General features: G+C 48.4%; 1 protein-coding gene across 4 annotated transcripts in view; it reads right to left on the minus strand.

Annotated features, from left to right (window-relative positions):
- Nucleotides 1–294: 294 nt before the first annotated feature.
- The window catches only part of FHDC1 (FH2 domain containing 1), a 40505-nt gene continuing 26427 nt past the window's right edge, over nucleotides 295–14372 (minus strand). For all 4 annotated transcript variants that reach the window (XM_066280519.1, XM_066280503.1, XM_066280528.1 and 1 more), the window contains exons 9-12: nucleotides 12969–13039; nucleotides 10390–10507; nucleotides 6622–6786; nucleotides 295–4898 (exon numbers count right to left, since the gene is read on the minus strand). In XM_066280519.1, the coding sequence (XP_066136616.1) occupies nucleotides 2850–4898; nucleotides 6622–6786; nucleotides 10390–10507; nucleotides 12969–13039 (2403 nt within the window). In that variant the 3' untranslated portion in view covers nucleotides 295–2849. The remainder of the gene's footprint in view (nucleotides 4899–6621; nucleotides 6787–10389; nucleotides 10508–12968; nucleotides 13040–14372) is intronic.

Below are 14372 nucleotides of genomic sequence, written 5' to 3' on the forward strand. Positions count from 1 at the left end.
GCTTGGCCCCAAACATGGAATAACGTGAGCATGAACGAGGCGCTGAACGTTCCACGGCCTGCGTGTCCGGTGCCTGCCTGCCTGCCTCCCCACAGGGCTGGCGCAAAGCCCCTGGGGAAACGCAGTCTTTGTGCTACCACCACACCTGATTTTGGTTCGTGAACCTTTTGAGAACAAGACTGTTGTATTCCAGGCCTCCCCCACCTCCTGCATTCCGTCTTCCTCTCCTCACCAGAACCTCACACACTCACACAAGTCAAAGATAAAACACAATCCCATAAACAGGAACTTTATTCAACTAGGTGTTACGTAAAAGAACATATAAATGGACCTTTAAATACATTCAGTTCATCTTAGTTTTTTTTAATATAGAAACTTATTTACAGTTCTCCATTATATTCTTAAGTTATTTTTTTTCCAAGCTTACTACCGATAAAAGGTAATAGAATGATCACCTGCTCACACAGATGCAAACAGAGGTTGTCCACAGGGCTAAGGAAGATACAACACCGCTTCTCAGGAGACTCAGCTTGACTAGCTTTTCAAAGCAAAAGCTCACTGGAGGTGCTGTCGTCTGAGCAGGCTTGGATGTGAGACCTCTGCTGCAGAGAGGCTGGGGGTTGGTTCTGAGAAGCTGATCCCAGGGCAGAAATGGGTCCTTAGTTGTTTATGATGACTTGGGACGGCTGGAGCTAGAAGGACCCCTGGAGACCATCACAGAGGCCACGCCCCTGCTTCCGTAGTCTGGGCAACAGAGGCTTAGGGAGAGGGAGTGACTTGCCCAAATTACACAGTATCAGTGGTGGAAGAGGGGCTCGAACTCTGGTCCCTAGGATCCCACTTAGGAATCCTGACCTTGTCACCATCCACAAATCCACAAACTTTTGACTTCTTTCACCCATTTCCCACCTACTCATGGGCTCTATGTTTTGAACGTTGTCTACATGGTTAAATACAAGATTTCTCGGGCTTTTTGAGGTGAGAAACAGCTCAGGATTCCCATTAACCATCTCTGTGGAGCCCTGGAAATACCGACTCGGGGCTATTTTTTACAAGAGCTTCTGTGGTCAGGTGCCTTACTTCTTCAACCATAAAGTTTACCCTTTTAATACAGCGACTTTCTGAAGTTTTGAGTTTCCAACTAATTTGATTGGGAGGCAGCATTGTACAGGAGACTGTAATCCATCTCATTTGTCTAAATCTGTCTACCACCCTTGGATCTGAAATGAGGTTTCACGAATAAGTGACCAAAAAGGGCAATTTTAAAAAACAAAAGAGTTTCAAAAATTCCGGCATTTCCTAACTAGTCTCAGAGGGAAACAGTGAAGTGGGCACTGTGGAAAGTACCCCTGCCCCTTGTTTCAAACGAAGCCCTTTATTCCAAATCTTTCCTGATATACATTCTTCTAAAAGTAATTTTATTTTTTCAGTCTGTTTTTAAAATCTTGATTTGATTTTTCTCAAAATTTCAAAACCACTGTACCAAAGAATAGATGTCAGCATTTAAAAAGCATCACTGCTGAGAGAGAGAGATAGGGATGACATACCAATATACGTAGAGACACTCCAGGCTCCAGGCCGCAGCAGAAAAGAAAGCAGGGACAGGCCAAGAGAAGAGGGAGAAGACAGACTGGGAGGCGGAAAGGTTTATTCTCAGTGGTCCCCAACCCCCGGGCCGCAGATTGGTACCCGTCCGTGGGCCATTTGGTACCGGTCCGCAGAGAAAGAATAAATAACTTACATTATTTGTTTTATTTATATTTAAGTCTGAACGATGTTTTATTTTTTAAAAATGACCAGATTCCCTCTGTTACATCCATCTAAGACTCACTCTTGCTGCTTGTCTCGGTCATGTCATACATTTTATCCGTCCCACCCTAAAGGCCGGCCTGTGAAAATATTTTCTGACATTAAACCGGTCCGTGGCCCAAAAAAGGTTGGGGACCACTGGTTTATTCTCACCTGTAACCAGAGCGAACACATCATAGCAGCCTTCACCCAGTTGTACAACAGATAACACAAATGGGAAAAACATGGAACAGGGAAAGGTGTGATCAGCTCAACAGCCCCTGATGTCTTTCCATTAAAATATGGCACTTACAAATTCTGAAAGGTCCAGCGCCCTCCCAGGGGTTGCCACCGTCTGCAGGGAAGCTCACCCTGCTGCCATGCGGGCCCCCAAAGTGCACGTCCCACTGCCCACCTGCCCGCACTGAACACACAGGAGCAGCGATCTCTGTCTGCCAGTCTCACTTTCCCTCCTGCTCACACACAAACCCTCCCCCAAAGTTACGCAGGGCGAGGTGAGCATCCAGGACACGGAGCCAACCACAGAGCACCAAGGGCTTATGGAGAAGTCCAGTTCCCAGCAGTGGACGGTAGGTGGGCAGGTGGGACACATAAAGACCAGGGAACACAGGAAGATAAAAATATCTTCATGCAAAGCGGTTCTTCCTCTTTCTTTCCAGGTGTACACGATGTAAAAGGAACCAACTAAAACACTGAAAAATAAGCCTCTGATACATAAAAACTGGCCAAAAAAAAAATGTTGTTTTTTACTCGTTCCGTAAGAATGTCATCGTACAAGCCCGAGCCATTGTTTTGGGAGGGAGGGTTTGCGCACGTACACACCTCTGGGGAGTGTTCAGGAGGTGCCGGCCCATGCCAGGGGTGGACGGCGTCTCGACAGCAGCTGGCAGTCCACAGGCCCTCCAGATTGTGCCTTCAGTGATGTGAGCATTAGCAGGGGCACCAATGACTCGCTTGATGTGGAACAAGGACATTCGGTGTTGGTCCCGCACAGCCATCAGTCCTCACTGTGAACTCGGGTGAGAGAGGACAGGCACCCATCACTTCCACAGGGGAGTAAGGATTTTCCCCAGTGTGGTCCGACTGGAGTCTTTCTGTCTGAAGGAGACCCTTTCCCCAGACCCTCTGCCCTTCAGAAAGGCCTCTGTATTGGCACTGGGACCCTCAGCAGACTCTGAATACTTTTTTGGGACCCGGGTGCTGCTGGCCCGCCGGAGGGTGCCACCGTCCTTGGGGACCGCATCCTCATAACCACTCTTCACCCTCAGCTGCCGGTGGGAGACTGCCCGAGTAAGGCCGGGAGGTTTGGTCACAGGAAGAGAATCTGTCTTCATGTACCGAGAGGAGGAGGCCACTGTGTTTCGGGCAAAGCTTGGGACAGCAGGTGAGACCCGGGGGGTGCTGGGGGTCGGTGGAGGTGGCTTGGGTTCTTCTTCCGGGCTCTGGGTGTCCTGGGAGTTGGAGCGGCAGATCTTATTTTCCTCGGGTTTCTGTCTGGGGACGTTCCGGAGGGGCTTGGCGCTGGGCTTCTTGAGAGAGCCCCTGGACTGCAGGGGAGTTTCCTTCCCTGGCCGGGAGCTGCAGGAGCCAACCCTCCCTCGCGGTGGCTTCTGCTCCTCGGTCACTGCGGCTACCGCCCCAGCCCCCTTTGAGGACCTCCTGGGCGACGTGTCTGAGGGGCCCCTTGCAGAGTTCTGGCGTGACCATGGCTCATCTGTGTCAGCGGGGGGCTCCCGAGAGGGGTGCTTCCAGCCAGAGGAGCCCCTGCTGGCCCTGGAGATGGGCACGACTTTCCGCATGCTCTCACTCTCTGAGGAGGTCAGGGTCCGCACAGATTTGGGTGCCGCCCCCTGGCCCCGTGACACCGTCCCAGGCTTGGGGGCTCCCTGGGATGCCTCTTTGAGGGAGTTTCTCTTTGGTGCTATCCCATCCTTCCCTTTGGAGGATCTGTCCCTGGAAAGGCCACTCTTGTAACTGGGCTCGCTCTTTGCGGAGGCGGGAGCAGGGGTCTCCTCGGGGGGGCTGGAGACGGGGTTAGAGGACGCTTGGCTGCCACCCATCTCCCCTGCCCCAGAGGACACAGAGCCATCCCCTCCACCCCCCACCCCTGGCTCCCCACCGCCAGGCCTGGAGTCGGTTTCCTCTGAGCAGTCCAAGGTCACTGAGCAGTCGGTGGTATCCGAGATCCATAGCAGAGGCCCAGGGTCTTTGTTCTCAGAGTGGATGCTGGGCTCATCAGGGGCAGCCCCCTCCCCCTCCAGGGCCGGGCTGAGACTCTCCTGGGCACCTGTACCCACAGGCATCATGCTACCACTGCCAGTGCCAGCACTGAGGGGCTGCATGCTCCCATCCCCCGGAGACTCCAGCTCCCCTGGGCTGAAGTCGGTCAGGTTCAGCTGGGGCGCCTCCTCTGGGTCCTCGGGACTCGGAAGGTCGAACTGGGCCAGCCCGGTCACCAGCTCGTGCTCCTGAATCCCCAGAGCCAGCGGCGAGAGCGGAGGGGACCAGGCCTGCGCCAGGCCCACGGGCTCACTGTTCCTCTTGTGACGGGAGCTGGGCCCGCCGCGCCGAGTTCGGAGCAAAACGGGAGCGGGCTCCTCCATCTGGGGGGCCGGGAGCCGGCCACAGGAAGCGGAGGGTGGGTCGGGGGCCCCCTCCCGGCCGGGGCAGGCCTGAGGTCTGTGTGTGCGCTGGGAGCCCTGGGCCCTCGGCTCCCCTGACTCCATCCAGGCCATCCGGGGCCGGGCCTGCCGGGGGCTGCTCCAGGGCAGACTGTTGAATTTGTTGGGGTCCTCGGGGCTGCCCGTGGAGCTCTCCAGGAAGGTCAGCAGCTCCCGGTCGGCGGACATGCCCAGGGAGTGGCGAGAGCGGCGGGTGTTGGGGGGCCGGTTGGAGGGGCTGACCGGCCTGTGGCGCAGGAAAGGGGACAGGTCCTCCCCGCCCTTCTTGGTCAGCTGCTCCACGTCGTTCTCACTGCTGCTCCGGCCGAATCCCACCAGCTCCCCTGCCGCCCAGGAACGCCGCTTCTGCTCCCGCTCCTTTAGCCGCTGCAGCTGCCGCAGCTCCTGCACCTCCCGGTGGTGGTTGTCCTGAGTGGGAGGGTGGAGAACAGCCCGAAGACGGGTCAGACACGTGGGACCCGTATGCAATTCCAGAGCCACCTACCCTAAGACCCAGTGAGAGATACATGCGTGTGTGAGGGAGACATGGGTCATGGGCCCCACTGAGTGAGAGTACATGTGTTTACATGTGTGTGTGCGGGGAAGCATCTTCCAAAGCTATGTGGGGATGACCGGAGGCCCCAAAGTCTGTCTGGGCCCAATTCCCAGCTTTCCAGTCAAGGCACTGTCGCTCAGTGTAGGCTGTGGTTCCGTGTATGCCTGTGACCTCAAATCTGGGGAAACTCAATTTGGTTCTTGCATGGTACATCAACACACACACACACATTCCTGCATAGCACATTCTATCAAACAAGGGCACGGAGGCCTAACTGCACTCCCAAGATTATTAAGAGAGGCCTTTCAAATCTCTGTTCTGACTGTTCCCCAGTTAAAAACAGAACAAACACCAGAAATGCCAAGGTGGCCCTGTTCCTCGTGCCCCATGCCCTCCCCACAATCAGAGAAGAAGGGTTGCCTTACAGATCCTTCTACCTCCCACTCTGCTCCAAGTAACCAGCTCTCCACCAACAAAACATGAACCAGAACAAAAACACATGCCACCAGCACACTGTACTGCCTGGCTATGCCCTTCCAATACATATGTTTGTGTCGTGGAAATAAGTGACCTCATAACCCCACTCTGATATTGGTAGCACTTTTTAGTTGAAAATCAATTTTCTCAAACGGTGGACATTCCTGACCAAGTTACCGAGAGGCTCCGGCTCTGGCTGGCTGCCTGTGCGGAGGGTGGGGCCGGCTCTTGGCTCTCAGGCAGCTGGGCTGAGAAGTCAGACAGGTGGCTCGACGGCCTATAGAGTTCTAACAGGAGTGAGGGCCTTGGGAAGAGCCACTTTGGCATCAACCATCTACCACCGCCTTCCCCTGCTGAACTTACTGCTTGGACAAGGGAGAACTAACGTGGCCACAGGCTGAACCTCCTTTTAACTGGATAGAAGAGGGAGGAATCGAGAAATCAAGGAACTCTGGGCTACTTGCTTAAGGCTGGAGAGAAATTCAGCCAGTTAAGGAAATCCAGCTATGGACAAATCTGCTTTTGAAATAGAGAGCTTTCTGGCTTCTGCAATGAACTCAGAGATGCTGGAACTGATGGTTGAAGGGCACACTCCCTAAATATCTGAGAATTTCCAAGTCTGCTCTGGCCAAAGACACTGTGGTTCCCATGGTGCCAACCCCTGGTGATGGCTACAGTGCTGAAATCAGTGAGAAAGGGCCTCTGGTCACCCCACTGTGACAGAAGTCTCGTGGAGGAAGATGTTTTCTCCTGGGCTGGGGGCGAGAAAGACATTCAGGATCTTCAAAGAAACTTTTTAACATTACGACTGCCATCATAAATAAGCCTTACTAACAAAATGCTTTTAAGGGCATTAAAACAAGTGTTAGCACGAGCCTCAGAGGTGCAGAGGCAGCCAAACACTAGACTCCTGAGGACACGGAGGCACTCAGGGCTGGCACGGCAGAACCACTTCCCGCTAATGCCAAACGGCGGCCTGGCGACGCTTCCTGGGCCCGACTTCCCAGAAACCCTAGAAATGCTCAACCATCCTTCTTCCCTGGGCGGAGGGCTGGGTCTGGAAGAAGGAAAATCAGAGCCCAAACAGCCCCGAAAACACCAAGATGCCACCAGCCTTACCTTAACCGCTTTGCTGAACCGGCTACAAAAGTCTCGAAATATCTGAAGGCATTCGTCCAGTTTCATGGTTTCTCTGTCTTCGCAGAAAAAATCTATCAGGGTGTGGGCCTCCTCCTGGAGCTCCTGTTTCCAGCATTCCAGTTCCGTCAGCTTTTCCATGGCAAACTGTGGGAAAAACCAACAAGTATCCGCTGAAGTGGATGCCCAGAGGCAGCGGGCAGGCTGGTGCCTGGGGAAGGTGGGCTCCTGGGTCCGGTTTCGGGTCTCAGAAAAGGGAAGGCTTATAAGGAGTGTGATGTGCTCAGAGCCAATAGGAGAAGAATTCAACCCACACAAGACCTTTGGGGAAGCAAGGTGACCTCCTGTGTGAGGCCTGGGAGCCACAGAAGAGATTCAAGGGCCTTAACCTGTAGAATGCCACAAACAAAACGTTCACCTTTGCCTGACCTGTGGTGGTGGTGCAGTGGATAAAGCATCGACCTGGAAATGCTGAGGTCGCCGGTTGGAAACCCTGGGCTTGCCTGGTCAAGGCACATATGGGAGTTGATGCTTCCAGCTCCTCCCCACCTTCTCTCTCTCTCCCTCTCTCTCCCCTCTCTAAAAAAATGAATAAATAAAAAAAAACAAAAATGCTCACCTTCAATGTCACAAGAAAATGAACTGTTGGTTTTATCAGTTATTAACCTAAATATTAATATTTAGACTCTGTATCTGTTCCTCCTTCTCTTAAAACAGGGTCTTATACTGGACATTAGGGCCCCAGAAGTCACTTTTCCTACTGATGAGTTGTCCTGTTGACAGAGTTTAAATTCAATCCCAAATGAGCTATGTTCAGGGTCAGCGTCACCCCCTTGGGACTAAAGCCCACGTGCCTAGACAAAGGCCCCAGGCAAGGCTTCTTATCCAGGGGTGCTTATCTAAGTCAGCTGGGGCGCTCTGTCTACAGTCCATGTCATTTAGTAGCTTTGGGATGGACCCAGCATGGATCTCTTATTAAAACTCTTCAGGAAAATCATATAGGTACCCATGGTTAGGAATTACTGCCTTATATACATATTAATCTATTCTCTCTACTTCTTCAGCGTCTCCTAATTCTGCGAGGACAAAGTCTTCAAGGCTCCTATGGGTTCAGGTACTGACTCAGCAAAGCAATGGGAATGAATGCAGCTTGCTTTCCTCCAATGAACTCCAACCCTTTCAGGACGGGGGTCTGCGGGGGCCGAGGGGCACAAACACACGTCCCTGACGGCAGCTCCAGGACAGTGAATGCTGAGCTGACATGAGGAAGCGGCGCGGGTCCGGGAGCCACACAACCCCACCACGGGCACTGAACGCGGGGATCACACGAACCCTCTCGCTGCTTCCTTCTCCCCTGGCTTGCAAGGCTTCTAGGAAGAAGGAACGCACGGAGTGCTGTGTATCACGTGTGTTATGAAATCACGCGTATCGTATTTTTAAGAAGGCTTCTATTTGAGAAACTTCTTTTTGAGCCGAGGTGGGGGGGCGCACGGTGGCTGGCCTAGCTAAAGTTCCAGGTCGCCCACCCTCGAGGAGTCGAATTGCTGCTTGAACACGCTCGAAGAGCTACAGAACCTAAAGAGAAATGCCCAGAAGTCGCGTCACCTCCCACGCACTCTCCCCCTTAAAAGCCCTTTTCTTACACTCAACAGACTGCAGGAAACCAAAACGATTTAGGAAACCAAATACCAGGGAAAGTAACCATCTGAGTCAGTAGCCCAAGGCAGTGTGTGTGCATGCATGTTTGTATTTTTCTGTACGGAGAGAAGGGTATTAATGAAAGGATAAATCTCTGCCTGCCATTCTTCCACAGAAGGAAAGATGGATTCCAGCCAAGAACAACTCAACTGCTGGAAAAATAGGACTCTTGACAAGAATCTACACAGGCGCTCACTCACCTCGTCTGTCTCATTGTTCGAGTCCGTGGGGACAGAGTGAACCCCGGGAAGGAATGACTTAGATGTACTGCAGTCACCCTTAGGACTGGGGAAAGTGTTCTGAATACATATCTGACAGCTCGCCGTGCTCGCTGGGAGTTACCCTGAAGGAGTTATTGTTTGAACTCTGCCATATGATTAGGGTCAGGAACAAAAAAGTCCCAGGCTACACTGGCCAAACGTGAATGACAACAGGTTAGTAGTTGTATGGTAGCAAATTCAACTTTCCATCTCTAATCTGCCCACTTGGTATTTCTCACCCCAAATGTCAAAGGGCTGAAACTGATCTGCAAAATGGTGTTCCTGTCATTTTGGTGCTCAAAAACCTTCAGTGGTTCCCTGCAGCTTAGAGCACAGCGTCCAAAATTTTCAGACTGGGATTCAGGGCCCTTCCTGGCTTGACCCTAACCTACCTTAAACCATGGTATCTTCCCTACTTAAAGAAACTGAATTTAGAAAACTAAATAGCTGAGTGGAACATTTTATTTAGAGATGAAAATGACTCCCAGCAAGAAGCGTTTATAGTTAAAACAAACTTGCCTTTTGAAGAGTAGTCCCAGGGGTGCAGCTAAGCTACAGCTGCTTTTCATGATAAAACTTTCTATTCTAATACTTAGCACACGATCCTGATATTTACTGTAACAGCTGGGGGATGGACGAGGCATCCAGAATTCTCATGTTGGTGCGTGACAGGCCGCCTCCTTGGCTGCCTGGATTTGCTTGGTTTGTTTGAATGTGCTCACTGCTGAGTGTTTTCCTACCTACTGTTAGGTGTCTCTGTGCTGGTGTTTGTTTTGTGCTTGCACTTTGAGACAAATCCGTGCACTTTTAAGGGAAAAAATCAGAGTCTGGTTATGTTTTTAAGAAAACATAGCACCCATATTTAATCATAAAAATGAAACCCCAACATAGCCAGACAAAAATCTAGTGTCTGCTGCTCAAAGATGCAGCTCCCAGTATCTGTAGCTTAATTACGAGTAAACGTGTAAAGGCTCCGGCTGGATCAGCCTTTGGAGCACTCTGTTCCTTCCTAGCGCCAAGGGCAGCAGCTCCGCCACCCACATGTCACCTCGCTAATCTCAAAGCGCTGACATTTAAGGGGCACACCATTTTCTCTAAGATGGAAAGCATAAGAAGGTGCCATTTTTTTTTTTAAATAAGGAAGATAAAAGAAGTATGTCAGACTATGTGATTAGTGAGTCACACTGAGCCGTCACAAACAGGTCCGCTCTGCTGTTATTCGGAGCGGCTCCTGACACACCCTGTTGGGCTGATGTATTTCAGGTGGTGAGAGGCACAACAGCCGTGTTCTCCTGCTCTCATTATGAAACATGCCGAAACGCAGCCCGTGTCCTCGATAAAAAAAAAAACAAGGGAAGGAACAGCAGCCCAGGTTCTCAGGGGTCTTGACGATTTCTGTGGAATTTTGTTCTATTGCCCACAAGTCTGATTGGGAGATGGGAACTCCTAAGCCACAATTTTGAGTAGTCAGGCGTTAAGCTGCCCAGGGTAAGTAAGTAAGCACCATCAGCTGAGAGCAATTCAGTTCGGTGCAGCACAGTTGTGCAGTGATGGACGGAGGGCCACTCCCGAACGAATACCTTAGTAAGTTTAGACCATATTCAATATCTTCTGCTCAGAAACAATCCAGCCATGAATGGGCATTAAAATGTGAAGTTCCCTTTACTGACTGAGGAGGGATAATAAGAATGGGAACCTGCTGCTTCCCCAAACACACCCACGCAGATCTCACCAGCGGGGAGGAGCTGCAGGGAGAGAACGTTAGAGGGACTGACTTGAATCACCCACAGACCTGAAGGAACTCTTCCATCTGCTGACAGAGTTCATCGTCTCGCCGGATGTTTTCCTTCAGAGATCTTGTTCTGATGAACAGCGAGTGCAGCTCTGCCTCCGTGTTATCCAGAGATAATCTAGAAGAAGAAGGGAAACAGTGGGCAGTGGGCAATGGGGAAGCCGGGTGTCAGGTGGGTACAGCAAACAAGTCTAAACGCTGGTCATCCTTAAAAGCAGAAGGGGAGATACACCTGAAACTCATACAAAATGACTGAAGGTAAAAATAAATAAATCAAAACCACAAACTGACCATCATATATCGGTTTGAATGCAGAAGCAATTTAATTATAAGGGTCCAACTGTGTTCTATTAAGCTAAGTGAAGACATTAAATCAATTTGTAAACAAACAAACAAACAAAAAACAGAAGGGGAGAGAGCCTTGTAGTTACATTGACCTATCCCTGTATTTACTTTCCTTCTAGGTTGTTTTTTTAAGAGATTCCTTCCTAAAGATACCCATTGGTTCAAAGAGAACAGGCTGTATGGAAGTGTTCTCTCTGGTGTGATTACCAAAACCATGGGACTTGTCTAAACACCTTTATAAAATACGCATGACAAAAAAAAAAAAAAATACGCATGACAAACTAAAAGCTAGCAGGGCTCAGACACACTTTCCTCTGGCCACTAAGCAGAAAAGCTCTAACTCATGAAAAGCAAGGCAGCATATGCTGATAATCCTGACATGAAGGGTAATGAAGAAGAAACAAGATAATCATGTCGATTGCCACGGACAGCCAGAGTAAGCACTCTACAGAAAACTAATAATTCTGCAAAGGCTTTTGTTGTTTATATCCAGTTCAGGTCAGCAGTACATAAATAATATTTTTGTCACCCAATAAAGTGAACAGATGAACCCTAAAATCCAGGGGGGATTCAATGAGCAAATTCTATTAGGATGCTTTCACGCTGCTGTTTTAATTCTGACTTTTCTTTATGCAGTAAAGTCTGCCTGCAATGGTCATTGGTACCCATCTATGATCTGTTTGCACTTTGCCTTCCATTTCAAATAAACAATAAACAGACCTTACTGAATAGGGTTTTTTCTAAGACAATAGCTAGTGATACTTCCCCATTTAATTCTGACTGGAAATATCAGATCAAAAATGTTATGGCTGGCCCTGGCTGGTTAGCCCAGTTGGTTAGAGCCATCATCCCAATATGCCAGGTTGCAGGTTCAATCCCCAGTCAGGGCACATACAAAAATCAACCAAGGAATGAATAACTGAACAACAAATCAATGTTTCTCTCTCTCATATCAATTTTTAAAATGTAATGGTTATTTCCTTATTTCTCTCTCTTAATAACATTTCTATACTAGTCAGAGGAAAAAATATCCCCATACAAATTTATTTTAGTAATTGAAAATGAAAAATATAGTTTATATCTTATAAGAAAGATGCTCATTCTTTTGGGGAGAAAATCTGGCAATCTGTAAACACGGACTATGAACTGTTCACACCTTTGCACTGATAATCTCGCTTTGGGAAAGACACGTAATCTGTGGTTAGATGTTCATAGTCATAACATGGAGACACTGGCCAATGACAGGGCTTGGCTTCAAAAGCTATGGTTCATGTGCTTATGCATATGGTTCATGTCCCAACTGGATACAGTCACTCAGATAATAAGTATATGCAATAAAACCCATTGTGAATAAACCCATGAACTAGGTTGATGAAGTGGTGTGCTGAAGCCAGATCACAAGAGGTAACCGTGGGTACAGGTATCTCTTTCCAACTCCACTGCAGTAAAGCCACATTGGCAGCTTGAAATCAGCCACAGCAGCAGTATTTTACAACATAGAAATAAGCAAATAATACAAATCACAACCCTTTTCCCTCAAAACAGCAAGCTTTTGAACATTTATTGCTTTGAGGCAGGGATGTGTACTGTAAATTTAAAAACAGAACTTGAGATCGCACCTATACTCAGATCATAGCTACATTAAAAGACACATCTATATTAGGGTCAGAAACAAATTAGTGTTGTCAATAGAGCTTTGTGCTTGGTAGATAACTTTCTCTGTAAAGCTAGGTGACTAAATTAAAACAAATCCTTTCACAGCCCTTGGTGTGGTTCCAACTTCTTCTAATGTGATAGAAAATAAATGTACCATGTTAGATTCTACAGGAAACAGTGATGTATGGCGCTACAAATTTGATTGAAAATGTAGAGCTCCCAAGGTAATGGGCTGTGTTGTTTGAGCTCTATCTTTTGGGTGTGGAGGGATTTGAAGTTCTTAATCTGTATTTTTTTACACTGATGATATTCATTTGAAGAGATGCAACAGGTTTTTTTTTAGATTAAAACAAAGGATTAATTTTTGAAAACCCCCAAATTCCAAAGGTGTACACACATTTCTCTGTAAGCAAATGCAAGGAAGTTCTAAAAGTTCAAGAAGACAAAACTTTTTGAAGTTCACACTTGAATCCAGAAGTTATAAAATAGTCATCAGTGTTAAACAAGAAGGTAGTTTAAAGAAAAAAAAACAAAAACCCTTATATCTTCACAATTTGCCTTCAGTCTCCCTTGCTTACCTAGCAGCCTCCTGAACATGATTCAATTTTTCAGAAAAGTTTAGAAGAGTGGCATCATTCTTTTGGGCCTCCTGGAACAAAACCAGAATTTTCTCTCACTATATAGATTGAACCGAAAGGAAATAAATCATTTTCTCAGGGCTTAAGGGAACCTTAAAAATCACCGTTAGTACGCTTGATACATTCAGAGCAGTTCACTGAGATGGGAACTCTGATGTGCTTAGTAAGATTTACCAGAATGCCATGACTCTCAAGATGCATTCAACTTCCCAGAGCAACTGATGCTGACATGAAGTACAATTAAAGCACCTGAAAACTCAGGGGCAGTAGGTGGTGGCTGAACAAGGCCCATTTGTTTCTCAGAGAATCCAATATATCCTGTTTCAGTACCAGCCGTGCCCATGAGTATGCCTTTAGATGACCGAGATACCTTCAGCGGTTAAACCAGTTTGCAAACTGAGTTTAATCAGAAGGTGCACAAGCCGCGGAGAGGCTGGATTCTTAGTATGTTCACAAAGTACGAGGAAGGCAGGTCTAAAGGGACCAATTACTAGCTCTGGAAAGCTGCCCACTGGGGCAGCGACCAAGTGACACAGGCACACCTGGAAGCATGGGTCTAAAAGGGCTGCCGGAAGACTCCCTGCAAGGCACATGGGAGGAGGAACCTATTTTATGGTTGTGATGTCCTGAAAATTAGCCTTTACATTAGTCCTGAGGTCAACATGGCCTCCATCCTCTGAAGACTACAGTAACAATCGAATGCATTATTTATAGAGAACTTACTACACGCTGACTATAAAGATAAGCACTTTATGGAATTATCATTATCTTGGTTAGCCCTTTCTGTTACCTAGTTTTGAGGTATCACTCCCCTCCATCACTGGATGAAGAGATTCGGGGCCTTAGGTTTAAATAACTTGTCTGAGGATTTACAGCTAATAAATGACAAGTCACAATCTCTCAGGTTCTGCCTCGTTCTGAGGCTCACACTTGAAACAAGCCCATGACACAGCCTCCTCTCCAGGCTCAATCTGCCTCTCTGTACTTGCTGTCAAAACAACCAGGCAATCCAAGGAAAGAAAAACAAACCCAAACAATTCGTTACTTGAGATAACTAAACAACAAAGAGATAATTGTCCGTGGCTGATTTTTCCCTCCGTAACTAGTTCCTCCAGCATCACAGAGACCCAGTTCCTCCAGCATCACAGAGACCCAGTCAAAAACGGAAGTGACGGACGGGGTGCAGAGTCCAGCCCCCGGCTCTAGCCCACTAACCCATGCTTCACAAAGGAGAAAAGGGGAAGTGACCTTTTTCAATGGCTCTGACTATCTCACTCTTTACATGTAACTGGTCAAAACTCTAGTCAACATCAGAAATGTCCCCTACTCTCCGTCCCTGTGGCC

The sequence above is a fragment of the Saccopteryx bilineata genome, chromosome 1 (assembly GCF_036850765.1).
Source record: "Saccopteryx bilineata isolate mSacBil1 chromosome 1, mSacBil1_pri_phased_curated, whole genome shotgun sequence".
Lineage (NCBI taxonomy): Eukaryota > Metazoa > Chordata > Mammalia > Chiroptera > Emballonuridae > Saccopteryx > Saccopteryx bilineata.